At 53.0% G+C, this 27,844-nt stretch overlaps 3 protein-coding genes across 4 annotated transcripts in view; 1 reads left to right on the forward strand and 2 right to left on the reverse strand.

The window, feature by feature from the left end:
* The window catches only part of LOC125686098 (zinc finger protein 485-like), a 322,586-nt gene that overhangs the window by 276,762 nt on the left and 17,980 nt on the right, over window positions 1-27,844 (forward strand). The window lies entirely within an intron of this gene.
* The window catches only part of LOC125686110 (coiled-coil domain-containing protein 81-like), a 312,318-nt gene that overhangs the window by 57,665 nt on the left and 226,809 nt on the right, over window positions 1-27,844 (reverse strand). The window lies entirely within an intron of this gene.
* LOC125686102 (basic salivary proline-rich protein 1-like) overlaps window positions 23,516-27,844 on the reverse strand; it is a 214,981-nt gene continuing 210,652 nt past the window's right edge. Inside the window, exon 2 of the mRNA XM_048929753.1 lies at window positions 23,516-26,008. Within this exon, the coding sequence (XP_048785710.1) occupies window positions 23,733-25,007 (1,275 nt within the window). The 5' untranslated portion in view covers window positions 25,008-26,008 and the 3' untranslated portion in view covers window positions 23,516-23,732. The remainder of the gene's footprint in view (window positions 26,009-27,844) is intronic.

Raw genomic sequence — 27,844 nt, forward strand, 5'->3', positions numbered from 1 at the left:
CCCAGGCACGTTTGCTTTCTGCTCACTCTTAGACACCACATCCAAATGGAGTTTTTAATATTTGAGCATTGCAGCGTTGGCTGGGATAAAAACAAGAAGGCTTTACGTTGTCTGAACTGAGAGGTGACTGACCAGATTACTGAGACATGACTTGATTGACACATGTGTTATAATACGTCATTTCTTTCTGGCTTGACCTTTCAGTTCAGATCTTAATAAATCAGAGGCCAAAATGTGTGACCTTCCCCAGGTCCATACAGCCTCAGTAGAGCATTAAATATAGCACAGCTGGTGGGCTGTGACTGAGTCTGGGCAAGACTGACATCCCCTTCCCCTTCCGCTTCCCTTTCCCCTTCCTTTTTCCCCTTCCCCTTCTCCTTCTCCTTTAACCTGCGGAATTCTAACTTCAGTACCATTAATAAGTGTATGGGAACTGCTGAGTCACAGCCTGAACCTCTGATTGATCACCTGAGGTGAGCCATGAGTCAGCCAGAGGAGCACAGGTGAAGGTGTATGGGAACTGCTGAGTCACGGCCTGAACCTCTGATTGATCACCTGAGGTGAGCCATGAGTCAGCCAGAGGAGCACAGGTGAAGGTGTATGGGAACTGCTGAGTCACAGCCTGAACCTCTGATTGATCACCTGAGGTGAGCCATGAGTCAGCCAGAGGAGCACAGGTGAAGGTGTATGGGAACTGCTGAGTCACGGCCTGAACCTCTGATTGATCACCTGAGGTGAGCCATGAGTCAGCCAGAGGAGCACAGGTGAAGGTGTATGGGAACTGCTGAGTCACGGCCTGAACCTCTGATTGATCACCTGAGGTGAGCCATGAGTCAGCCAGAGGAGCACAGGTGAAGGTGTATGGGAACTGCTGAGTCACGGCCTGAACCTCTGATTGATCACCTGAGGTGAGCCATGAGTCAGCCAGAGGAGCACAGGTGAAGGCAATTCACCTGTGCTGCCGGAAGGGGTGGAGCCAGGCTCCACCCCTCCTGGACCTATTTAAGAGCTGGCTACCAGAGGGGAAGGATCTCTTCTGGAGATCCTCCTCTTTGGTATCTTCTAGTGAGCTCAACCCAAGGGTAAGCTCTTCTACTTATTCTCTTTTGTGATCCTTGTTTGCTTTGCCTTACTCTTTTGATTATATTGCAATTATAACATCTTGATATCTATTGATTATACACAATTGTATTGTGATTATAACATCTTGGTTATACACTTGGCGAGCCAAGCAGGCTGAATATACTGAAATTAACATCATGTCTTTCCTGTGGAATTTCTATAAATGGGTCAAGGGGGAGAACAATACTCCTCTAGAGAAAATGATTCCAGGGCAGATCCCAGGATTTGAGGGATCGCCCTACTATGAGTTAGCTACCATCATTGAAAAATGGGGTCCCTTACGCGTTATGGGCAATATCTCCCCATATCGCATGGCGGACTATTTTCAAGGACTTGGCAAGGATATCCTCATTACCAAAGAAAGACAATTGGCTGCCTCCATGGTGGCATGGCCACTATTAACCGCTTTAAATCATGCGGACTTAAGAAACAATACTTCAGAAACCGAAAATCAGCTTTTGAAAGATTGCATTGAAAAGCTGGAGCACGAACTTGGCGTTTTAACAGGGAAGAAGCCAATTCTACATCTTCCTGTAAGCCAAATTCGTAATATTTCAATAAATGATGACCAGGCTCCTGAATCAACAGACTTCGTTGATCAGGACAACAAGAAATCCAAATCAGACCTTGAATGTCCAATTCAAACTGATCCATTGGAAGTCCGTCCTGTGGTAACCCAAAAAACAAAACAAGTACAGGACAGACCGGCAGGGGTGCCGCCTGATCAATGGCCCCCTGCCCAGACTCATTTACATGTGACAGCTCGGCCATAGACGGCAACAGAATTAATGGACTTAGTACAACGATTTCGGCAGAAGCCTAGAGAAAGTGTGCCGGCTTGGTTATTGAGATTACGGGATTCTGGGGCAGAAAGTGTCTTGGTGAATGGCCCAGAAATATCTAAGTTGGCCACCATGACTGTCCATCCTGCTCTCAGGCAAAGGTTATACGTAGGCAATCAATATCGTGATGAAAACCATTCCATACTAGAATGGTTAATGGCGGCCTGCCGTATGGTATGGCCGAATAAATCAGACATACCGTTATATACAGGTATGTGGTCCTCCATGGAGGACCTTCAAAACTATATCTAACTAAAGGTGCAAGGTCCAGGCCTGTCTGTCTGAGCTTAGATTGCAGAAGCAGAGAAGCAAAGACAGCTTAGAGGCTCACCACAGTACAGAGCAGTAGAGTTTTACTTTCAAGCTGTAGTGTTGTGGATCTTATGTGGGATGAGATACAGGTGTGAATGTTACTGGCAAGTGTTTTTCTTTGTTCCTTTGTTACCTGCTGCCATGCAAGGCTGCTCTTCTTTTCTCTGCCTCTGCTTTTGTTGTCCATACCTATCTGCATCACCAAATCTCTAACAGGTTTTGTTTCTAAAATTGTATGGCTAGAAGAAGGGCTGATCTCAGCCTTCGTATTGGCATCAGATGGACATTGGCAGTGTATGGGAGTTTGCATAAATTATTAGCATCTTACCAAAACCAAGGAACAGGGAAAAAAAAAAAGGAGCCCAAAGAAGTGCTTATAGCTGAGCCAGGAGGAAACGTTACCTTCAGTTTGTGAGTCTGTCCTTTGTCCCCATTCTGCTCAGCACTGACTGGATGGGGTTAGCATTGACCGCTGGTGAAAGCGCTCTGCTACCTGTCTCACGGTGCTAACGGTTGCTGCGTTATGAGTGAACTGCTCCTGCTGGCGTGTTTTCTCACACCTCGGTTGTTATCTGAGCAGTGGTAGCCCTCGCAAGCTGTGCAGTCAGTGGCTGCTTGCTGCAGGTGCTGCGTAGGAAGGATGCCAGGGGGCTTGCAGATGGTGTCTGCACTATTCTGGCTAACTGCCGAAGAAACCATTTTTTTCCTTCGTAAGATCCTTGCAAACACTGTATGGAAGTTTGTGTCCAAATGTCTTTTTGCAGTAGGTGCAATGAGGTTATCTGTTTTTCAGGAAGATGAGGAGACAGTGAGGAGAAGTGCTGGCTCAGGCTTCACCTCATTGCTGTGTTACCCACTCACAGGTATCATGTCTTTGTAACGGTGTAACACAGTGAGTCCTGTACCAGCACTGCTGTCATAGGCCAACAAGGGCCTGTGATGCCAGGGTGAAGGCTGATACTGCGGATGACTTCCAGTCACTGGAATAGGTGGAGTTCTTGGGCATGGGGCTGTGCTCCTTTCTTTTTCTTTTTTGTTTCCTTCTTGTTGCAGGGAGACAGCTGTCCCTTCTGCCCCTGTGAAGTCACTCTGTGGGATGAAAGGTTCTGCAGCTGTGGAAGGAGGATCGCTGCGTCAGGAGAGGCTGCACGTTCAGACACGTGGAAATTGGTGTGTTTGCCTACAGGTGTGTTCTCAATCCACAAATCCAGTGAACTGCTGTAGGAGGCTAAGTGTGCTTTTAAGGCTAGATTCATTTGCTTTGAAAAGATATGGTTTTGATGACGGGGAAGACAACGGAATGGTGCCAGAGATGTGTGTTGATCAGACAGGAAATAGTGGGTGTTGGCCTCCTGTGAGCTGGGCTTGATCCACCAGGACTCTTCTGTCCTGGCTTTCTGCAGAGAACGTTGTTCTGGCTGCTTGTAGTTTTGAAGTGTGGGGAAGGAAAGCGTGGTTATGAATGGAGAACCTCAAGATAATATTGGATAGGTATAACTAAGGCAGTTAAAGACAACGTTTCCCTCTGAAGAATCCAAGTGCTTTGCCCTGTGTATTAGTTCAGCTCCCCCAGACTGATGTTTGTGTGCCTGTCTTCTGCAACTGAATGATGAGCAAGCAAAATACATGAATTAGCTACAGCAAGTGCAGACTTTGTGAATATGCCCTCAAATTCTTTCCTTTACTGGTAAAGGATCCTCTGAAGTAATGTTTCAGCACTATGATAGTCCTGTCTCTGGCATGACCTGGAGACGTGTGTCCCTGTATCAACCTTAGGTGCCTATTTCCAATAAGATCATGGTTGTCTCAACTAAGCATCTCCCAAGAGCTGCTCATGGATTACTACTTTCTCACAGTATGAAGATGATGTAATTGGCCTTCCACTGAAGAACAGAAATGCAGGGCAAGAAAACAGAGTCTGAAAAATGAGCCAAGTGAGAGGTAGAGATAGACAGCAGGATTGGATGCAGGGCTTTTCAGTTCAGGTTTTCTGTTTGTTCTCTTTGCATGGTGATTAAGGTCGTAAGCACTGGGATTTACAGTTAAAGATAGTTGTATTGTTGCATTTCCGCTATTTTACCACTACGGGAAGCAAGTGCTTTGGCTTCCTCCAGAGAGATGCTTTGCTCTGACTGGCAGCCGCAGGCTCCTTCTGGGCTGGGGACCCTGCAGTTGTATCTGTGCTGGAGGAAGCAGCATGCCCAGTAGCTCCCCTTTCCTGCTCCCAGGCACGGATGCTAAGATTCTGGCCTGCTCCAGACTCAGTGGGCACCTCTGCTTTGCCCTGACAGTATACTCTTTTCCTTTGCTTTTTCATGTTGCTGGTGCTGCTGTTGCCGCTGCTGCTAGAAGGGTTGTTGTTGGTTTACTCTGTATGTTGTCCTGGCTGTTTTTCTGTTGTTCCTGCCTTGCTTTACTGCTCCTTCTGCATTGCAAGGCATTGTTTTTTTCCAGCTTTGTTGCTCTTTTTTCCCCTTCCGTTTGTGTTCTTTGAACTCCTTTTTGCTTTGCTAAGCGTATTGCCTTCTGTTTGTGAGGATTTCAAGTGATTGAACTTTGCTTTCCTTGGCTTTTCAGTCCTTCGTCTTTCTTTGATTTGTCCTGGTTTTGCTTGGCTTGGGTTTGCTCTTTGGTTTTTCGTTAGTATCCTGGCCCTGCACTGCTTTTAAATTTTCATTCTTTCCTTCCATGGCTAAGCATTGGTGAGCGTCTTTATCAGTTTCCTTTGTTTGGATTCTTTGCTTTGCCACGAGAGTGTATTCAGCTCATTGGCTTTACTCTTGTGTTTCTTGACCTCATTTTGCTTTGTTTTCCTTCTTTGTTCTGTTTTGTCTTTTGCTTTTTCTGTAGTGAGCCTTTTTGCTTTGCTTTCCATTGTCTTTCCTACTTGTTGGTTCTTTGTCTTTCCTGCTCCTTACTTTGTATGATCTTTTTCCTTGCTGAAAGCATCCTTTACTTTTTAGAGTATGTTTCTTTTATCTGGTTTGTTTTTTATTTTTTTATTCATATTCTTAATTCATTTCTTTCTGTTAATCTGTTAATTTCTGTTAATTAAGTCTATTTGCAAGTTCTTAGGACTTAACGCTATCCCTTCTGTTAAGCTCTTAACCCTGAATTTAATGAAGTATCACTTAACATTACTCTTAAGTCATAATGCTAACCTCTGCACTCATGCTTAGTGGGTGATCTTTAAGCTCTTCAGGAAAATGTATCCCTTTACCCTAAGCCAGCAAGTTAGCTGTCTGCTCTTATGCCTCTCACTAACTGTGGTGTGTAACTCATTTTGCTAATCCAAATGCATAAGCCTGGAATCTTAACTCTAAAGCGTACAGGTAACGTGTAACCCTCACCAAATGGGTTGCCCATATCCGTGTACTGTTAATGCAACATGGGAAGCCTTAACCGTAATAACAAAAGGGCAAGCCTTAATACTAACACAAAAGGGTAGCCTTTAACCGTAACCCTGCGTGGGAATCCTTGACTCTAATCCAAAATGGGAACCATTAACTCTTATTACAAAAGGGAAGCCTTTCATCCTAATGTAATGTGGTAACTCTTTACCCTAAATACTAGCCCAAAACAGTAACCTTTAACTGAAAGGGTTTAAGGCTTTGCTGCTGTTCAGTGAGACCTGGACAGGCTGGGGAGCTGGGCAGTAAGGATCCAGATGAGGTTTAACAAAAGCAAGTGTAGAGTCTTGCACCTGGGGAGGAATAATTGCACGCACCAGTACAGGTTGGGGGATGAGCTGCTGGAGAGGAGCTGTGCGGAGAGGGACCCGGGTGTCCTGGTGGACGACAGGTCGGCCATGAGCCAGCAGTGTGCCGTTGTGGCCAAGAGGGCCAATGGCATCCTGGGGTGCATTAAAAAGAGCGTGGCCAGCAGGTCGAGGGAGGTGATCCTCCCCCTCTGGTCTGCCCTGGTGAGGCCTCATCTGGAGTAGTGCCTCGTAAGGGGACAGGTATCTCTGCGCTGGACGGACAGACGGAGGAGCATCTCTGTGCCTCGTGAGGGGATGAGCATCTCTGTGCCTCATGAGGGGATGAGCATCTCTGTGCTGGACGGACAGAGGAGCGTCTCTGTGCCTCGTGAGGGGATGAGCATCTCTGTGCCGGACGGACAGAGGAGCTTCTTTGTGCCGGACGGACGGAGGAGCCGCTCTCTGCTGGACAGATGGAGGAGCTTTCCTGTGCCACGTGAGCAGACGAGCATCTCTGCAATGGACGAAGGGATGAGTCCCCACGTGGCTGTTGCCAACGCAGAGCATCCTGCTGCAGGGAGGCCAGCCCAGATCACGTTCTGGGAGGATGGCCCCACCACACGGCGTGACTACAGAATGCTGGAAGTCTCCGCCAAAGGTACGCGGGCCCGCGGCCGGCACAGCGCCAGCGCGGGGACAGCCTCAGGGCCGCCTCCGTGTGGGGCCGTAGACAGCGACGACGTTCTGCGTCTGCCACCTCCTTCCCGCTGTGAGAAAGGAGGAGCCCTGGGAGGCGGCAGCAGCAGAGCATGACCTTCTTTTCCTTTGCCCTGCAGAGTGACTCCCTGTCTGGGACGTGGTGGCTGCCTACATCCAAGAGCGGCTTGTGCTGCGCAAGGTGGGTCGGCGCCTTCTTCCCGCTCGGCTGCCTGGAGGGGTGGGGAGCCCCTCGCCTTGGGCCGCAGAACGCAGCAACTCTTCCCCTGTGCCAAGGCGGGTAACTCGGCTCCAAAATGCCTCTAAGGTAGCAGTGTGGCTCCCGCAGCGTGGTGCGATGCATGGTGCGACGTGTCGGGGCTGATCCCAGCCCCTGTGAACCTCTGGCTTCCACGAAGCTGCTGCTGCCCTGGCTGCTGCACTGCGCTTTGGCAGGGAGAGGGAGAGGAGCGGGCAGCCCTTCCCAAAGCTCTCCCGCTGCCCCGGCCTGATCTTCTGAACAGGGGGAGGGGGCACGGTGGCACCTAAGGCACAGACCCCGACAGGGCGACCACCAGCTCTTTGTCCGGCCTTAACCATGCGGCCCTCCCTTCTCTTCCACGTGCGAGATGTCTGAATTCCCACCTTTGGGACCTTCAGCATGGCCTCCCAGTGGGTTGAGGCTGAGGATGGAGCCGTGACTGTGCAGTGGCCTGTGTTCAGCTTGGCCAGGAACCTTGTGGGCAGCCGGAACCTGGTGGAGATTGAGGAGCACCTAAGAGGTACGAGGGGGCTTTCACCCTTTCCTGCTGCGCAGACAGGACAAGCGGGGCTCTCACCTCTGTGCCCAAAAGCAATCCAGCCCCTCCTCGGAGCCTGTCCCAGTGTAGGGCTGTCCTGGCCAGTAACTGCAACGAGTCACACTAGGGAAGCAGCGGTGGAAATGGGCCCTGAGACTCTCTTCTGATTTTCCAGGCCATAAGGAGGTGGAGCCGCTCAAACACGCAGAGGTGGCGGCGGCTGCATCGGTGAGGTGGCAGACTGGGAAGGCCTGCATATTGGACACCACGTCCCTCGTCTGCCACTGCCTGAGGAAGGGGGAGGACGTTGCCTTTGTCCTGAAGGACGTAGGTGTGCTCCTCATCCAGGGAACCGGCGTCCAGATGAAGTTCTACTACGACTTCCTGGAGAGCATCAATGGCAAAGAGAACCTGGCGAAAGTTGTTCTCAAGGTGAGCTTTCAGTTTCCCCATGGCCCTCGTGCTGCCCGCACGCGGCTCTCCAGGACCTGGCCGGCTGCCCGGCCGTGCGAGTGCTGTGCTGCTGCCGGCTCTCGTGGCCTCGGCTGCTCCAGAGCTCCGCAGAGGCTCAGCTGTGATGAGGACGTCCCCCATCCTCACTGTTGCTCCCCCGCAGGTGCCCTGGCTGCTGGACCTGGTGGTGTCCAGGGTGGTGGCTGCAGCCTCCCTGATGTCTTCTGGCCAAGCCATCGTCTTTCCCAGTGAGTGCGTTTGCGGCTGCAGCCCTGCTTGGTGCAGCTGCTCAGCTCTGCTGCAGGAGCGTTGGCTCCTTGGCACCGTGGGCATCCCGCCATGGGGGGCAGGTCAGTGTGAGCCGGTGATCGAGCCGGCAGCAAGGGCCGCTGGAGCCCCGGCTCACACCGCCTCTTGTTTTGCATAGCTTCAAATGGGAGTTTGCACCCAGACCACCGCCCGGGAAACCCTGCAGGGCCTCAGGAGCGCCGCTGCCCGCTCTCGGCCGGGACAAGAAAGGTAAAGCAGCTGCTGTCCCCCTCTGTTCCAAACAGGTGATGGGAAATCCCCCATCCGCCATCACCCAAAGAAGGCTCTGACTCGGTGAACCATTCCTAAGTGCCAGCCTGGCGCCGCCTCCCCTCCTGCCCACACGTCGTCCTCATCAAATCCCAGGCGCTGGGTGCCGTGTCCCCACAGTGCCCCCATCGCCAGCGACGGCAGGGGGGCGTCCAGGCCCAGCGCTCCCCCAGGAAATGAGCTGCCACAGGAGACTGTCGCCTGGCAGGCAGCACCCAGCTCCTCTTTCCAAAGCTGAGCCAGCAATGCAGCCCCTGAGAGGAGGAGGAGCTGGGCACGAGGCATAGGGGGCCCGTGGTCTCTGCGTTTTCATACCTTTCATTTTTTTGCATATTTCTCCATATTTCTATTTCACTATTTTTTTCATATATCATCACATTTTTTCATTTTTCCACCTTGTTTCACATTTCTTTTTTCCACATTCTTTCACTTTTCTTTATTCCATATTCTCCATCTTTTTCATATTTTTTCATATTTCCTTTTTTCGTATTTTTTCATATTCCTTTTTTCTCATATTTCTTTTTTTTTTTCACATTTCTTTTTTGTTTTTAAACACGGGTATTCCTTAAACCCCTGTACCCCTTCACTACCCTCCCCATGCTTTCTGTTCTCCCTTACCCTCACCTCCCCCCTTGCCGTAGCCTACGATTTCCTTGCCTGCTCTTCTGACCTCAGCTGCTTGTTTCTAACATTACCCAGCTTGCCTGCTTGCCCCTCACTTCCCCTACCTCAGCTGCTGTTTCCTCACTTCCCTGCCTTACCAGCTTTCCCCTCACTTTCCCAGCTGAGCTGCTGGCCCCTCACCTGCTGTTTCTTGATGCTCTTGCCTTTTCCTGCTACTTGCTCCAAATCTCAACACTTGCGTGCTCTGCTTTTTCTCTTTTTTCCTAGTTACACTCCCATTTATGAATTTATTTCTTTTTCAGTCCTTGCTTTTTTTTTTATTCTCATTATTCTGTTGTGTTTTTTCTTGATCCCTGGAGATACTCTGTATCCACCTACTCTCCCCTTTCGTCCCCATCATCCTGCCTATATCTGTGCCTCGCTCTTGGTCTTCTCTCTGCATATTCCCGTTCAGCACACAGGGTAGCCCCATATTACCCTCTATTTTCCCGTGCCCACACAAGCCCCTATTGCTCCCCTACAGCCTTTTATAACCTTATGTGCCTCTATGTCCTGCCTGTACCCCCCCGCAGACCCCTACTGTGCCCGTTTCTCCATATCACACCCATAGCCCCCTCCCACTGCTCCCTGCCTGTATTCCCCCTACAGACGCTCATAGAGCCGTATTTCCTTACATCCTCCCCCAGCCCCCACATCCCTCCCCATAGCTCTCCCCAGCCCCTTTCCCCCCCCCCCCCCAACACTCCCTATAGCACCGTGTCCCCGTTAGCCCCTCACAGCCTTCTGCTCCCCTAAATCCCCCTGCACCCACCCTATAGCCCCATATACCCCGATACCACTGCCCACTGCAGCCCCGTGTGCCTCCCTGGATGCCCCCGGCCTTCCCAACCCCTCACTCTACAAGGCTTCCTTCCCTGTCCCGGTACTGCGCTCCGTCCCTCCCGGCTCCGGCCCCGCTGTGCTCAGCACCACTCCCTTCGTGCCGCGGTTCCGTCTCGGTGCTGCCCGGAGCTCCAGCGCTCAGCGGCGATGCATGCCGGCCCAGGCTGCGGGAGCGCCCCCATCTGAGGGGAGAGCAGCTCTGAGGCGGTTGAAAAACGGCCGTCCCTGCGCGCCGCGCCTCAACCAAAGGGAGATGGCGGCGCTGCCGCTGACCAATGAGAGCCCGGGGGTGGGAGGGACAGGCACCTGACCAATGAGAGCCGTGGGGAGAAGGGCTTGTTTCTGGAAGGTTCTGTGCTGTGGAGTTTATTCTGTCGGTGGGAATGCTTGGAGATGGTGAGCAGTTCTTTTCCTGCCTCTGTACTACGCTGATATTGCGCGGGTGTTTCTGTCGCAACGTGTGCGGTGGCTTTCTTTCTGCTATGCTTTTTACGTTGCGGCCGGGGTCCGGGGTCCGGGGTCCGGGCCGCCGCCGGGGTCCGGGGTCCGGGCCGCTGGCGCGGCCGCCGGGGTCTGGGGTCCGGGGTCCGGGCCGCCGCCGCGGCTGCCGGGGTCCGTGCGGTGTGGCGTTGCTTTTTCTGTTCGTGTATATTAAAACGTGCTATTTCTGTGTTGGTTCTCATTCCAGTTTCTTTTCTCTGTTTTGCAGGTCAGCTCGTGCTGGAAAGTTGGTGGTGTTACTTTGTGAATGAAGGTCATTTCAGGAGTAGCTGCTGGTGGAAGGAATGAAGTCCACGTTAATGAACTGAAGCATCTTCTGGTAAGCTGTTAGAGGCTGCTGTCACCATGTCTGTAGTTTTGAAAACCAGAGGGCTGGCTCATCCAAGTGCTTGCTGATTGGTGTGTGAGAGCATCTGTCTTCTCCAACTGAATGATAAGAAAACTAAATGTGCTGAATCATTACTTATGCAGATTATGCAGAAGTTGTGGATATGCTCTCTCCAATGTTTCCTTTAGTGATAAACTGTGTTTCGGCACTGTGGTGGTCCTGTCTCTGAGCTGGAGCACTGCGTCTCTTGCAAGCCTGGTGTGCCTGTTTCCATGAACCTTCCTTTCTTTCACTTTTCAGAAGTGCTGGCTGCTTCTGGGGGAATCATGCAGGAGGCTGTCAGAAAGCCAGCTGTGATTTTCCTCACATGAAGGGATGCAATGGGAATGGACTGTCATTGCCACCAAGCAGAAGTGAGCTGCTTATGTCATGATAGATATAATCTTGGTTATTGATTATGAGCAGTTGCAGTGCGATAGGGCCCTGAAGTAACTGGGAGTTCAGGGAAGAGCCATGAGAAGTGAAATGGCAGTTTGTGTTTTGGCTGTCAAAATGGTGGAGCTTTACTGGAGTGAAAGGTGTGGGCTTTGTGTAGGCAGGCCCCGGGTTGATTTCTGTAAGCAGGCCCCCTCTCAGGTTGGTCTTTGCTGCTGTGCTGTGCCTACCTGCCTGCTCGCTGTGCTTGCTGCATCTGGTCCCAGTGGTTGTGGCCAGGCTCCCCAGGGCTGTGGGCCTGGTCCTGAGCTGCTGCAGCTGAAAGACCATCTGTATTTGGGTTGTCCTTCCTGGAGCATCAGGTTGGACTTGGTGATCCTTGTGGATCCCTGACAGCTTGGGACATTATGTGATTCTATGATCTTGGTGTTTTGCCTGGAAAATACCAGGTGATTTTTTTTATCCCCTGATGTTTTCACGGCATTTAAGCTTGTAGTTTCTCTTCTAAATGTGAGAGCGGAGTTGGATAAGGGGAGGGTAAGTTGCTTCTTTATTTGCTGTTCTGCCAGGTGGGTCTGTGTATTTAGTGCCCAAGTTGTGGTGGGCTCTGTAACTAGGAATGTTCCTAATGGTCGTAAAAAGACTCTGCTGCCAGCACAGAATTTGTCCACAGGACGGCCTGCTGGATTAAGTTCTGTGGATTGATTATCAGCTATTTGAGATGGTCTGTTCTGTTTATTTTTTCCAAGACGTCAGGTTTTGAGTTTGCTGAGATGTATGGATTAATCAATCCCTTGCATCACATTTGAGCTTGAAGCAGTTGAATCGTCCCACACAGCACTGTGAAATGAAACCTTATAATTGCTTTGGGATCGTAGCTCTGCGCTGGGCTGTGCCACCAAAACGTGTTGGTGTTTGATGCTCTTGGTGGGTTTTATTTTTTAAGCGAGTGTTGAGAATCACTGAAGTTGAGCAGAGGAGCCTCAGTGGTGTGGTTGTATCAGGTGTGCCTGATTTCATGAGGACAGGTGGCCTTTTAGTGGAGTTCAGGCTCTGAGCCCTCAAAGCAGTAATGGGACGAGTTCTGGGTGATAGCAAGGCTAATCCAGAAAGGTTTGATGAAGCTGTCCCAGAAGAGTTAGCGATCCTTAGCAGCCTGGCTGGTGTGTGGTGTAATTACTGAGACGTTCCTTGCTCTGTGCTGATGAAGCAGCTGCTGTTACGTAAGGGCATTAAGGCATTGGATCTTAGCTTGAAGCGCAGTGAAGGCAGTTGGAAGGCAGGCAGGTGAGGAGTTGGAATCATAGTGTGAGCCCAAATTCAGCAAACATTATTGCTAAACAGGGGCCTCGGATATGTTTCAAGTTTTTCTGATTGCTGTGAGACTTGAACGTCTGGTGAACGCATCATGGTGTCTTGATCTCTTTGCTCCCTCTGTCGAAGGCTTTGCTCAATCTAGACTCGTTGCAGGTGCTGAGTCTGTTATTTGGATCCACGTGAGATTGATTCAGAGATTAAACAGAAAATAAGGTAGGGTTCTGCCACACTAATTGGAGTGTGTTAGGAGCACGATCTTGCTTAGGAAGGGTATCTGCCGCAGTGCCGACTGTCGTCGCCCCACAGCCTTTGTGGGACTCAGACCTGTAGAATGAGCTCCTTGAAGAGAGGGGCTCCCGAGGTGTTAATCCATGTGAACTTCAGAGTGCCAGGTTGTGTGGTGGCATTTATAGGACAGAACCCGCAGAGAATATGCCTCTGTTGCCACTGTGCTGTGATGGCACAGCACCTGCTGTCCGTGGGGTCAGTGCAGGCACAGCGGGGTGGGAGCTGGGCTGGCCACAGCCTGGCATCGGCCGTGCAGCGTGCCCTGCCTGCTGCTGGGCTCAGTGCTGCCCTGTGCTGGTGAGGCTGCTTGGGGTGGGTGTGGGGCAGCACTTGGGGCAGCTTCCTGCCGGCAGGACCCCGAGCAGCAGCAGGTTATGGTGAGAGCAGGGGCGTGGGGGGAGAGCGCATTGCGCTTGCTGGTACTGCCTCAGAGCAGTGTTGTTACCTTTAAATGTTTCTGTCTGCTGTGGGACTTGTGTCATTGTCACATCCCACTCTAGAGTACTCTGTCACTACCTGTACAGGCGAAGAGTACGAGCTTGTGGGATTCCATTTTATCTTTGCTATCCACAGGAAACAGTGGGTGGCTTCAAAAATAGTTGGAATTGTCTCTGCTAAGATGAAGTTTTGCTGCATGTAAGACAGAACCCTGAGCTGTTGGTATTTTACAGCTGATACAACCCGACTTTCCGATCTACCGAAGCAGTAGGCTTAGGAACACAGAATAAGTCCCAGCTGCAGTAGGTGATCGTGTAGCTTGAGAAGGGCTGACCGTGGAGCTCAGGTAGTTCAGATCTTGGTACCTTTTGGTCTTCTGAAGCGTGAATAACTCAGCTGATGTACTTTTCCTTGTATTGTTGCTTGTTCATTGCTGACGGATAATTTCAGTAGTTTTTGCTGGCCGGTTGCTGGTTAGCAGACAGGCTTTTGTACTTCTCTTGGTAAGGCAGGTGGATGCAAAGACTAAAAGGCAGAGTGATTTTAGAAATCGTGAATGTTCTGCTTCTGAGTGATTTTCTCCCGTTTTTTGATTGAAACAAGAGGAACTTAGGATTATTTTGATTTTTTGTAATGCCAGGCATTGTGTTCAACTTAAAAAATGAACGCCTTAAGCGTAGCTTTGTTTACGTTTTGGTAACTGCTGAGGCTTTGGCTGACAACAGCTTTCAGCTATGTCTGAACTAGACTGGGTTTGTCTCATGCTCTTAATATGTCAGTATTTCTCTTCCAGACCTGTGAATCAATTATTTCTCTGCTATCTCTCTTTTCTGGTGGCTGGAGAGAAGAGTTGCTATGTTACGTGCTGATTTGTACGATCAAGCTTGGTGATTTTCAGTAATGCAGGATTTTCTTGCTTTTCTTTAAGTGAAATAAGTGGTAACTTGTCATCTTGAGACATTTCTTTTCCTTTTCCTGTGCGTAATGCAGAGGGATGGGGTTGGAGGTCCTGCTGGTTCAGGTGGCATCCCGGATTTTCCTACGCAGCTTAAGACACGCAACAGGAAATTCTGAAATACGGTAAAATCTTGATTTCCAGTGTTTTGGTATGTGTGTTAAAGTCAGTGTGGTTCCAGTCCAGACAGCATTGCCTCACATACGTTTGTTGTCTCATAGTACAAAATTCTTCTAATACTTTGGCTACGTACATATCCACCCATAGTCTGCATGTTGTCGTCTTATGGTGAGGTTTGCCTGTTAAGCAGAAAGACAAAGTGAGCTTAGATTGCAGAAGCAGAGAAGCAAAGACAGCTTAGAGGCTCACCACAGTACAGAGCAGTAGAGTTTTACTTTCAAGCTGTAGTGTTGTGGATCTTATGTGGGATGAGATACAGGTGTGAATGTTACAGGCAAGTGTTTTTCTTTGTTCCTTTGTTACCTGCTGCCATGCAAGGCTGCTCTTCTTTTCTCTGCCTCTGCTTTTGTTGTCCATACCTATCTGCATCACCAAATCTCTAACAGGTTTTGTTTCTAAAATTGTATGGCTAGAAGAAGGGCTGATCTCAGCCTTCGTATTGGCATCAGATGGACATTGGCAGTGTATGGGAGTTTGCATAAATTATTAGCATCTTACCAAAACCAAGGAACAGGGAAAAAAAAAAGGAGCCCAAAGAAGTGCTTATAGCTGAGCCAGGAGGAAACGTTACCTTCAGTTTGTGAGTCTGTCCTTTGTCCCCATTCTGCTCAGCACTGACTGGATGGGGTTAGCATTGACCGCTGGTGAAAGCGCTCTGCTACCTGTCTCACGGTGCTAACGGTTGCTGCGTTATGAGTGAACTGCTCCTGCTGGCGTGTTTTCTCACACCTCGGTTGTTATCTGAGCAGTGGTAGCCCTCGCAAGCTGTGCAGTCAGTGGCTGCTTGCTGCAGGTGCTGCGTAGGAAGGATGCCAGGGGGCTTGCAGATGGTGTCTGCACTATTCTGGCTAACTGCCGAAGAAACCATTTTTTTCCTTCGTAAGATCCTTGCAAACACTGTATGGAAGTTTGTGTCCAAATGTCTTTTTGCAGTAGGTGCAATGAGGTTATCTGTTTTTCAGGAAGATAATCACAGAATCACAGAATTGTGGAGGTTGGAAGGGACCTCCTGAGATCATTGAGTCCAACCCCCCTGCCAAAGCAGGTTCCCTACACCAGGTCGCACAGGTAGGCATCCAGGCAGGTCTTGAACATCTCCAGAGAAGGAGACTCCACCACCTCCCTGGGCAGCCTGTTCCAGTGCTCCGTCACCCTCACTGTAAAGAAGTTCTTGCGCATGTTTGTGCGGAACTTCCTATGCTCCAGTTTCTGGCCATTTCCCCTTGTCCTGTCTCCACTCACCACTGAAAAGAGTCTGGCCTCGCCATTCTGCCCCCCACACCTTGGATATTTATAGACCTGGATCAGGTCCCCTCTCAGTCTCCTTTTCTCAAGGCTGAACAGACCCAGTTCACTCAGCCTTTCCTCATAGGGGAGATGCTCCAGGCCCTTCACCATCTTCGTGGCCCTCCGCTGGACTCTTTCCAAGAGATCCCTGTCTTTTTTGTACTGGGGAGCCCAGAACTGGACGCAGTACTCCAGATGAGGTCTTACCAGGGCAGAGTAGAGGGGGAGGATCACCTCCTTTGACCTGCTGGCCACGCTCTTTTTAATGCACCCCAGTAAGCCATTGGCCTTTTTGGCCACAAGGGCACACTGCTGGCTCATGGCCAACCTGTCGTCCACCAGGACACCCAAGTCCCTTTCTGCAGAGCTCCCCTCCAGCAGCTCATCCCCCAACCTGTACTGGTGCATGCAATTATTCCTCCCCAGATGCAAGACTCTACACTTGCTTTTGTTAAACCTCATCCGGTTTTTTTCTGCCCAGCTCTCCAGCCTATCCAGGTCTTGCTGAATGGCAACACAGCCTTCAGGCGCGTCAGCCAATCCTCCCAACTTCGTATCATCGGCAAACTTGCTGAGGGTGGCCATTATCCCCTCATCAAGGTCATTGATGAAGATGTTGAACAAGACCGGACCCAGCACAGACCCCTGAGGAACACCGCTAGTTACAGGCCTCCAACCGGACTCTGCACCACCAACAACGACCCTCTGTGCTCTGCCAGTCAGCCAGTTCTCAACCCACCTCACTGTCCACTCATCTATCCCACACTTCCTCAGCTTTGTTATAAGGACGTCATGGGGGACAGTATCAAATGCCTTGCTGAAATCAAGGTAGACTACATCCACTGCACTCCCCCTATCCACCCAGCCAGAGACAACATCATAGAAGGCTACCAGATTGGTCAAGCACGACTTCCCCCTTGTGAACCCGTGCTGACTACTCCTGATAACCTCCTCTTCTTCCAGTTGTCTGGAGATGACATCCAGTACAAGCTGTTGCATCACCTTTCCAGGGACAGAGGTGAGGCTGACTGGCCTATAATTGCCTGGGTCTTCCTTCTTGCCTTTTTTGAAGACCGGGGTGACGTTGGCTATCTTCCAGTCTTCAGGCACCTTCCCCGTCTTCCAAGACTTCTCAAAGATGACAGAAAGCAGTTCAGCAATCACCTCTGCCAGCTCCTTCAGCACCCGTGGATGAATCCCATCGGGTCCCATGGATTTCTGAACATTGATGTTGCCTAGGCGCTCCCGGACCACCTCTTCCCTGACAGAAGGGGGGTCTTCCATTCCCCAGATCCTCTCACTAATCTCCAGGGTCTCAGATTCCCGAGGGGGAGCTTTTTCACTGAAGACAGAAGCAAAGAAGGCATTCAGTATCTCTGCCTTCTCAGCATCCCCCGTTACCAGAACACCCCCGTCACTTAGCAGGGGAGCCACATTCTCCCTAGTCTTCCTTTTACTGTTAATGTACTTGAAAAAACCTTTTTTATTATCCTTTATCCCCTTTGCCAGATTTAATTCCAGGCGGGCTTTAGCCTTCCTTGTCGCATCCCTGCAGACCCTGACAACATTCCTGTATTCTTCCCAAGTAGTCAGACCCTTTTTCCACATTTCATGGGCCTTCTTCTTTCCTTTGAGTTTGTGCACGAGCTCCTTGCTCATCCACACAGGTCTCCTGCCACCCTTTCCCGATTTCTTCCTCACAGGGACGCACCGATCCTGAGCTTGGAAGAAGAGCTGCTTAAATGCTAACCAGCTCTCACAGGCCCCCTTGCCTTCCAACACCCTAGCCCATGAGACAGCTCCAAGTAGGCCCCGAAAGAGATCGAAGTTGGCTCTCCTGAAGTCCAGGATAGCAATCCTACTTTTTGCTTTACTTCTTCCACTCAGGATCTTGAACTCCACCATCTTGTGGTCACTACAACCCAAGCTGCCCCCGACCTTTACTTCCCTGACAAGCCCTTCTCTATTAGTGAGAATAAGGTCCAGCAGTACCCCTCTCCTCGTCGATTCCTCAACCACCTGCATCAGGAAGTTGTCTTCAACACATTGCAGGAACCGTCTGGACCGTGCATGCCTGGCCACATTGCTTTTCCAGCAAATATCTGGATGATTGAAGTCCCCCATAAGCACCAGCGCCTGGGATCGTGACGCTGCTTCCAACTGTTTGTGGAAGGCCTCATCAACCTCCTCCTCCTGATCAGGGGGCCTGTAGCACACACCCACAACGGTGTCAGCCATACCATCCCGCCCCTTGATTCTTACCCACAAGCTCTCCACTGCTACACCACTCTCCCCCAGGTGGAGTTCAATACATTCAAGCTGCTCTCTTACATAAAGAGCAACTCCACCACCCCGCCTCACCGGCCGATCTTTCCTAAAAAGCACATAGCCCTCCATGACAACATTCCAGTCATGTGAGCTGTCCCACCACGTCTCTGTGATCGCAGTGAGATCATAGCCATGTGACCGCACGCAGATCTCTAACTCTTCCTGTTTATTTCCCATACTGCGCGCATTAGTGTATAGACACTTCAGGGAGGCAGCATTCCCCTGCCACACTCCATCCCTTCAAACTCCACCCTCGTCACCCATCAAGTTCACTTTTGAGCCTTGAACTACCTGAACCTCAGCAGTCCTCATTTTGTCCCCTTCCCCCTTCTTACCTAGTTTAAAGATCTTTCAACGAGGCCTGCCAGCTCCTGGGCTAGGATCCTTTTACCCCTTGTAGACAATTGAGCTCCATCTGCAGCTGTCATGCCAGGAGCCGAGTAAATTGCCCCATGATGAAAAAAACCAAAGTTCTTCTGCCTGCACCATCCTCTAAGCCATTTATTGATGAGGAGGGCCTTTTTGATCCTCTCAGAGTCCTTCCCCACCACTGAAGGGATAGAAGAGAAGATCACTTGCATTCCCGCACCATCCAGTACCCTCCCCAGACCCCCATCTTTGTTTGGTGCATTTCCACTCAGCTTTCCACTGCTGTGCTCTGCATCTTCGTCTTGCTCATTTAATTGCTTCAGAGCCAACTGACGCCAGCTCCGCAAGGACGCCTTTCCAACCCAAAACCCATCGCTCCCCTTGACTGTTATCTTCAGCTTGTTGGTGATGGTTTTGTGGTCTTCATTGAGCTGGTTTTTCAGACGCAGGATTCGACACCTTTTTACCACACAGTCCTTGCAAAGTGCGTTCAGCCTGGGTCCCCCGCCGTATTTCCGATAGAAGAAGTCAGCCACATACTCAGATATCTTCTTCACGATGCCTATCTTGTCAGGATGCAGCTTCCTGTGCGAGCACATGCAGGCGGTGTTGTCTATGAGTTTGGGAGGGGTGTACTCATCCAGCCACTTCTGCAGCCATGCAGGGCAAGAAAATAGAGTCTGAAAAATGAGCCAAGTGAGAGGTAGAGATAGACAGCAGGATTGGATGCAGGGCTTTTCAGTTCAGGTTTTCTGTTTGTTCTCTTTGCATGGTGATTAAGGTCGTAAGCACTGGGATTTACAGTTAAAGATAGTTGTATTGTTGCATTTCCGCTATTTTACCACTACGGGAAGCAAGTGCTTTGGCTTCCTCCAGAGAGATGCTTTGCTCTGACTGGCAGCCGCAGGCTCCTTCTGGGCTGGGGACCCTGCAGTTGTATCTGTGCTGGAGGAAGCAGCATGCCCAGTAGCTCCCCTTTCCTGCTCCCAGGCACGGATGCTAAGATTCTGGCCTGCTCCAGACTCAGTGGGCACCTCTGCTTTGCCCTGATAGTATACTCTTTTCCTTTGCTTTTTCATGTTGCTGGTGCTGCTGTTGCCGCTGCTGCTAGAAGGGTTGTTGTTGGTTTACTCTGTATGTTGTCCTGGCTGTTTTTCTGTTGTTCCTGCCTTGCTTTACTGCTCCTTCTGCATTGCAAGGCATTGTTTTTTTCCAGCTTTGTTGCTCTTTTTTCCCCTTCCGTTTGTGTTCTTTGAACTCCTTTTTGCTTTGCTAAGCGTATTGCCTTCTGTTTGTGAGGATTTCAAGTGATTGAACTTTGCTTTCCTTGGCTTTTCAGTCCTTCGTCTTTCTTTGATTTGTCCTGGTTTTGCTTGGCTTGGGTTTGCTCTTTGGTTTTTCGTTAGTATCCTGGCCCTGCACTGCTTTTAAATTTTCATTCTTTCCTTCCATGGCTAAGCATTGGTGAGCGTCTTTATCAGTTTCCTTTGTTTGGATTCTTTGCTTTGCCACGAGAGTGTATTCAGCTCATTGGCTTTACTCTTGTGTTTCTTGACCTCATTTTGCTTTGTTTTCCTTCTTTGTTCTGTTTTGTCTTTTGCTTTTTCTGTAGTGAGCCTTTTTGCTTTGCTTTCCATTGTCTTTCCTACTTGTTGGTTCTTTGTCTTTCCTGCTCCTTACTTTGTATGATCTTTTTCCTTGCTGAAAGCATCCTTTACTTTTTAGAGTATGTTTCTTTTATCTGGTTTGTTTTTTATTTTTTTATTCATATTCTTAATTCATTTCTTTCTGTTAATCTGTTAATTTCTGTTAATTAAGTCTATTTGCAAGTTCTTCGGACTTAACGCTATCCCTTCTGTTAAGCTCTTAACCCTGAATTTAATGAAGTATCACTTAACATTACTCTTAAGTCATAATGCTAACCTTTGCACTCATGCTTAGTGGGTGATCTTTAAGCTCTTCAGGAAAATGTATCCCTTTACCCTAAGCCAGCAAGTTAGCTGTCTGCTCTTATGCCTCTCACTAACTGTGGTGTGTAACTCATTTTGCTAATCCAAATGCATAAGCCTGGAATCTTAACTCTAAAGCGTACAGGTAACGTGTAACCCTCACCAAATGGGTTGCCCATATCCGTGTACTGTTAATGCAACATGGGAAGCCTTAACCGTAATAACAAAAGGGCAAGCCTTAATACTAACACAAAAGGGTAGCCTTTAACCGTAACCCTGCGTGGGAATCCTTGACTCTAATCCAAAATGGGAACCATGAACTCTTATTACAAAAGGGAAGCCTTTCATCCTAATGTAATGTGGTAACTCTTTACCCTAAATACTAGCCCAAAACAGTAACCTTTAACTTAAAGGGTTTAAGGCTTTGCTGCTGTTCAGTGAGACCTGGACAGGCTGGGGAGCTGGGCAGTAAGGATCCAGATGAGGTTTAACCGAAGGAAGTGTAGAGTCTTGCACCTGGGGAGGAATAATTGCACGCACCAGTACAGGTTGGGGGATGAGCTGCTGGAGGGGAGCTGTGCGGAGAGGGACCTGGGTGTCCTGGTGGACGACAGGTCGGCCATGAGCCAGCAGTGTGCCGTTGTGGCCAAGAGGGCCAATGGCATCCTGGGGTGCATTTCCAAGAGCGTGGCCAGCAGGTCGAGGGAGGTGATCCTCCCCCTCTGGTCTGCCCTGGTGAGGCCTCATCTGGAGTAGTGCCTCGTAAGGGGACAGGCATCTCTGCGCTGGACGGACAGACGGAGGAGCATCTCTGTGCCTCGTGAGGGGATGAGCATCTCTGTGCCTCGTGAGGGGACGAGCATCTCTGTGCTGGACGGACAGAGGAGCGTCTCTGTGCCTCATGAGGGGATGAGCATCTCTGTGCTGGACGGACAGAGGAGCGTCTCTGTGCCTCGTGAGGGGATGAGCATCTCTGTGCCGGACGGACAGAGGAGCTTCTTTGTGCCGGACGGACGGAGGAGCCGCTCTCTGCTGGACAGATGGAGGAGCTTTCCTGTGCCACGTGAGCAGACGAGCATCTCTGCAATGGACGAAGGGATGAGTCCCCACGTGGCTGTTGCCAACGCAGAGCATCCTGCTGCAGGGAGGCCAGCCCAGATCACGTTCTGGGAGGATGGCCCCACCACACGGCGTGACTACAGAATGCTGGAGGTCTCCGCCAAAGGTACGCGGGCCCGCGGCCGGCACAGCGCCAGCGCGGGGACAGCCTCAGGGCCGCCTCCGTGTGGGGCCGTAGACAGCGACGACGTTCTGCGTCTGCCACCTCCTTCCCGCTGTGAGAAAGGAGGAGCCCTGGGAGGCGGCAGCAGCAGAGCATGACCTTCTTTTCCTTTGCCCTGCAGAGTGACTCGCTGTCTGGGACGTGGTGGCTGCCTACATCCAAGAGCGGCTTGTGCTGCGCAAGGTGGGTCGGCGCCTTCTTCCCGCTCGGCTGCCTGGAGGGGTGGGGAGCCCCTCGCCTTGGGCCGCAGAACAGCAACTCTTCCCCTGTGCCAAGGCGGGTAACTCGGCTCCAAAATGCCTCTAAGGCAGCAGTGTGGCTCCCGCAGCGTGGTGCGATGCATGGTGCGACGTGTCGGGGCTGATCCCAGCCCCTGTGAACCTCTGGCTTCCACGAAGCTGCTGCTGCCCTGGCTGCTGCACTGCGCTTTGGCAGGGAGAGGGAGAGGAGCGGGCAGCCCTTCCCAAAGCTCTCCCGCTGCCCCGGCCTGATCTTCTGAACAGGGGGAGGGGGCACGGTGGCACCTAAGGCACAGACCCCGACAGGGCGACCACCAGCTCTTTGTCCGGCCTTAACCATGCGGCCCTCCATTCTCTTCCATGCGCGGGATGTCTGAATTCCCACCTTTGGGACCTTCAGCATGGCCTCCCAGTGGGTTGAGGCTGAGGATGGAGCCGTGACTGTGCAGTGGCCCGCATTCCGCTTAGCCAGGAACCTTGTGGGCAGCCGGAACCTGGTGGAGATCGAGGAGCACCTAAGAGGTACGAGGGGGCTTTCACCCTTTCCTGCTGCGCAGACAGGACAAGCGGGGCTCTCACCTCTGTGCCCAAAAGCAATCCAGCCCCTCCTCAGAGCCCGTCCCAGTGTAGGGCTGTCCTGGCCAGTAACTGCAATGAGTCACATTAGGGAAGCAGCGGTGGAAATGGGCCCTGAGACTCTCTTCTGATTTTCCAGGCCATAAGGAGGTGGAGCCGCTCAAACACGCAGAGGTGGCGGCGGCTGCATCGGTGAGGTGGCAGACTGGGAAGGCCTGCATATTGGACACCACGTCCCTCGTCTGCCACTGCCTGAGGAAGGGGGAGGACGTTGCCTTTGTCCTGAAGGACGTAGGTGTGCTCCTCATCCAGGGAACCGGCGTCCAGATGAAGTTCTACTACGACTTCCTGGAGAGCATCAATGGCAAAGAGAACCTGGCGAAAGTTGTTCTCAAGGTGAGCTTTCAGTTTCCCCATGGCCCTCGTGCTGCCCGCACGCGGCTCTCCAGGACCTGGCCGGCTGCCCGGCCGTGCGAGTGCTGTGCTGCTGCCGGCTCTCGTGGCCTCGGCTGCTCCAGAGCTCCGCAGAGGCTCAGCTGTGATGAGGACGTCCCCCATCCTCACTGTTGCTCCCCCGCAGGTGCCCTGGCTGCTGGACCTGGTGGTGTCCAGGGTGGTGGCTGCAGCCTCCCTGATGTCTTCTGGCCGAGCCGTCGTCTTTCCCAGTGAGTGCGTTTGCGGCTGCAGCCCTGCTTGGTGCAGCTGCTCAGCTCTGCTGCAGGAGAGTTGGCTCCTTGGCACCGTGGGCATCCCGCCATGGGGGGCAGGTCAGTGTGAGCCGGTGATCGAGCCGGCAGCAACGGCCGCCGGAGCCCCGGCTCACACCGCCTCAACGTCAGCTTTCTGGTGGAGAAGCCGCCCGAGGAGAAGGCACCAAAGCAAAGGAGCCGTGTCCAGAAGAAGGCCAGGTGAGGCTGTAGCTCAGGGCCGGGATCTGCACCAGGTGTTTCCCTAGGGTCCTGGCTCGGGGTTGCAGGATACGGCCCTGAAGCCGTCACCCACTCACAGAGCCCTCCACTCTGTCCTTCCAGGCAGCCGCCAGTTATCCCGGAGGCATCTCTTTCCAAGCCAAAGCCACTGAAGGAGAAGAAGGCAGCAAAACTCTCTGCCGAGAGCGCAGCAATGGCCAAGACGGGTCCGGCACGGGCGGCACGAGCTGCAGGCGGCAAGGAAGCACAGCGCAGCGGGGCAAGCGTGCCTGGACCGCTGCCGCTGCTGCCTGGTGCTGCAGGCCTGCGAGGAGCGCAGGGTCACGGGTAGCTATACTGGTTGGCGATGGCCATGTCTATCTCCTGCTGCTCCAGGAACTGCACGGGGCAGATCTTCATCTGCTGGGCCACCTGCTGCTGCTCCTCCTGGGCCGGCTTCTTCATGCTCTCCCTCTGGGGCCACTGCTCGGCTGTGATGGGCAGCAACTCCTCCATCACTGTGGGTATTGCACCGCCACCCGCCTGCGGCCCAACGCAGGGCACAAAGTCCACAGGGTGCCGAGGCTGCTGCTGGTGCAGCGCTGGTGGTGGTGGTGGTTGCAGTGGGTCCCTCCGCAGCGCCGAGCTCCTCTGCGGGGACAGGCGCGGGCAGCTCGGCGGCGCCTGCTTTGCAGTGCCCTCCTCCTGCACCGTGCTGCCTGGAGCTGCAGGCACTGCCTTGTTTGTGTCACTGCCTTGGGGCTGGAGGGCAGCAGGGCCAGCGCTGGCTGAGGGTTGGGGCTGCACAGAGGGTGGCTGGCGCAGCGGGTCCACCGCAGTCACCCTCTGCCCCAGCGGGTGCACAGCCTGGATGCATTCCTGCAGGTGCGCGCGCAGCTCGCTGACAGTGCCCGCTTGGCTGCCACTGGCTCCTGCGCCGGCCCCAGACAGCTCTGCTTGCCATGGCTGTTTGCGGCTTTTTCCCTCCCTTTTGTTCCCCGCGTGGTGGCAGCTTCCTTTTCTTGGCCGGAGCGCTGCTGGTGGGCTGCTCCTGCTGGGAGCTCTCCCTTTTCTGGGGGGTGCCGGCAGGCGCAGGGCGCTTGGCCCCCCGCTTGGTACTGCCCCTGTTCTTCTTCTCTGCCTGAGCCTCCTGGGGCCGCCTTTGCTGCACCTCCTCGGTGGGCTGTGCGCTTTGCGCTGAGGGAGGTGCACTGACAGGGTGGTCGGCCGTGGGCTGAGCCGGGCACTTGCTGTTTGCACGACGGGGTGCAGCTCTGACAGCCCGCATTGCAGCTCAGACAGGAACCCGGGGGATGGAGGAAGCCCCCAGAAGGGGTCGGTGGGCGTCCCAGAGGCAGCCTGTGTGCTGAGCTCTGTGCTGTCCTCGGGGTTGTCAGGGAGCTCAGCGGTGAAGAATCCTGGGGCAGGGCTGCTGGGGTTCTCATGGGGGACCTCAACAGCTCTTGCCACGTCTGAAAATGCAAAAACACCCCCCAAATGATGATGAAAGCCTTCTCGCACCCACTGTGCAAACACGCACCTGCAGTTCTGCAGCCCCAAACTCACTATTGATCCAAGAGAGCAAACCCTGGATGTCCGTGATGTCCTCCGGTACATGCGAGCTGCTCACCACTGCTGGGAACAGCAAGAAAGAATCCCAAAGAGTCAATGCCAGCTCCTGTACCATGTTCACAGCAAGGGATCTGGGGTGAACGTTGGGTTCCCATTATAAATAAGGACAGGAGAGGTAACTGTCAATTCCAGGGCTTAAAACCCCAAGCAACATGCATTGAGAACAGTCCCAGGAAAGAACAGGCAGAAAGCCTAACCAGAAAGACTGTGCACCAAACCCAGATGCCTGCTGGGTGCTGTACTTCTCTTGGGTACTGTGCCACACTCCTGGCTTTCCACATGGCTGCGCTTCAGAGGAAGGCCACTGGCATCAGCTTCTGACAGAAAGGAGACAAAAAAGACATGAAGAGCATCTCTTTGCAGTCCCTTCTCCCCTCCATCACACATTTTCCTGATGTCTTCTGTCTGAGCTGTCGTCTTTCCCAGGTGAGTGCGTTTGCGGCTGCAGCTGTGGTCACAGCTCAGATGTCAGTGTTTTGCGGTGGCCATCAGGGCTGTTTGGCAGATGGCAGCGGTGATGCACAGCTGGTTGTAAGTCCAGAAGAGGCCGAGTCAGCTCTCTTGGAGGCACAGCTCCGATGCCAAGGGGTTGAGCTGGCAGTCTGTGGAGCGGCAGCTCCTGGCTTTGGATCTCGGCAGAAACTCCTTTCTTCCCGTCTCACGAGAGGCAGCAGGCAGATGCCCGCCTGTGCCCTGCGTTCCATGGGATGCGACGGCGTCGCTCCCGAGTTCTGCACACCGAGCTGCAGTTTCTGGTCCCAGGAATGGCGCAGATGGAACCGCGCGCCTGCCTGGCAGCCTCAGGCGGAGCTCTGCTTCTCCTGGGCACCCCGTGCCCTGCTCAGCGCGGATAGACCGGCTTCCACACGGGGAGCCCCGCGTTGCTCCTCGGCGGCTGGCCCTGCGTGGATCCGGTCCCCTTGTGTGCCAGTGGCATCGCAAGGGAGGTGCTGCGGCTGTGCTCCCCCAGCAGGCTGCTCTCGGAGCTCCAGGACCACAGGGCCGCCAACGGCGTTTGCTGCAGGGCTGGGGCTGCGCAGCGGCACCTGGGCTTGGCCTCGGCCTGTGCCTCGTCCGGCACTGCTCCTCCAGCAGGGGCTTTCACCATGCTCGCCACGCTGCGCTGTGCTTCCTTGCCGCCTGCAGCTCATGCCGCCTGTGCCGGACCCATCTTTGTAGGGAAGGGATGAAGAGAGGCAGAGAAATGGCCGCCTCCCCTCAGCGTTCCGACCTGCAGCCACCCCTGGGGCGTGCAGGAGGAAAAGAACTGCCCTGTGCTTTGGCTTTGGCTTCCCTTTGCCACAGCTCTGCCTGCAGCCGTTTCTGCCGGGTCTCAGCCCCCCAGCGCCCCATGCCCTCCTCCTCAGCTGCCACCACCAGCCCCATTTCCCAACATCCCCTCCAAGTCCATCCCGTATCCAGAGCCCATCCCATGCTTCCCATTTCCCAACATCCCGTCCCGTGTCCATCCTGTATCCACACCCCACAGCCCCATCCCCCACTTCACCCCCCAATCCCGCACCCAACACCTTCCGATCCCAAATCTCATTCCCAATCCCTCATCCCAAACCCACCTGTCACTCTCAATCACTCGTCCCGGTCACGATCCCGCATCCCTGATCCCAATCCCAATTCCCATCCCCTATGGCAGTAGGGTGCACCGCGAGGCCCCTCCTCCCCCACATCTGGGCCATGCCCCCCCTAGCCCCCCAGCGCTGCTCCTGATGGCCCCCCAGGGTTGAGCTGTGGGTATAGGGGACGGTGGGGGCGGGTACTGGGGGATGTGGGGCTTCAGAGGGTTTATAGGGCAATGATGGGCTGTAGGGGAGCTTCAGGGTGAGATGGGGTGCTGTAGGGGAGCTGTGAGGGGCTACAGCAAGGTTGTAATATGGGGCTGTAGGGGACTTCGGGGGGCTCGAGACGCGTTCGAGCCCGGCACGGAGTCACAAGAGCCTTCGGCTCTCACCGGCTCCAATCATCGGCAGCGCTGTGCTGAGCTGCTGCCCCGCAGCCGCAGTCCCCAAGGGCCGCTTTCTGTCTGCCTGTCCCCGTGCGGAGCTCCCGGAGCCGCGTGAAGCCGACGTGGAGCCGCTTTGTGTTGGCCCCGAGGAGGGAAGCCGTGAGGGGGGGTGATTGTTCGGGTGGAGCTGGTTGGGAATGCGGTCATTTCTCCGTTAATTGCTCTGTGTGTTGAATGATTAAATGTTTAGCGTTCGTTTTTCAGCACTTCTGTGTGCAGTCCATTCTGCAGCTCCAAAGACTCCCCCTCACCCCCGTGCCCACCGCCGGGTAATGACGGGGCAGCACAAACCGCCATGTCATAGGGCTGCAACCACCAGCCCCGTTCCTTCTCCCAGAATCCCTTCTCTTCCTGAGCACCGTGTGGGAAATGGTTGGGGTGGGATTCCGGCAGCGCTGGGGCAGCTCAACGTACAGAAGAGGCTCGGGGGGATCCGGGCACGGCCATCGGTCCCTGCAGAGAGGTGTAGAGAGGCCGGAGCTGGGCTGCACCCAGCCGTGCCCGACAGCGGGACTGGAGGCTCCCGCTGCAGCACAGCAGGTTTCCCTGTATGTCACCACTGAGCCCCCAGCTCTGGTCAGCGCCGCTGGATATTTCTGCCCGTGATCACAATGCGGGAGATGAGTGCATCCTTGTGAAATCCACCGGGCGTCCTAAGGCACGAGGTGATGCTGGCATTCCTGAGGTTTGCAATGGGCAGCAGGGGGAACTGGAGGGCTCAGTGCAGTAGCTGGGGTCTCTTGAAGGGACTTTGTGGGGCTGTGGGTTCAGAACTGTACTTTTTCCTTCTGCTTCACACAGA

This window comes from Lagopus muta, chromosome 31 (genome assembly GCF_023343835.1).
Source record: "Lagopus muta isolate bLagMut1 chromosome 31, bLagMut1 primary, whole genome shotgun sequence".
In the NCBI taxonomy this organism is placed as follows: domain Eukaryota; kingdom Metazoa; phylum Chordata; class Aves; order Galliformes; family Phasianidae; genus Lagopus; species Lagopus muta.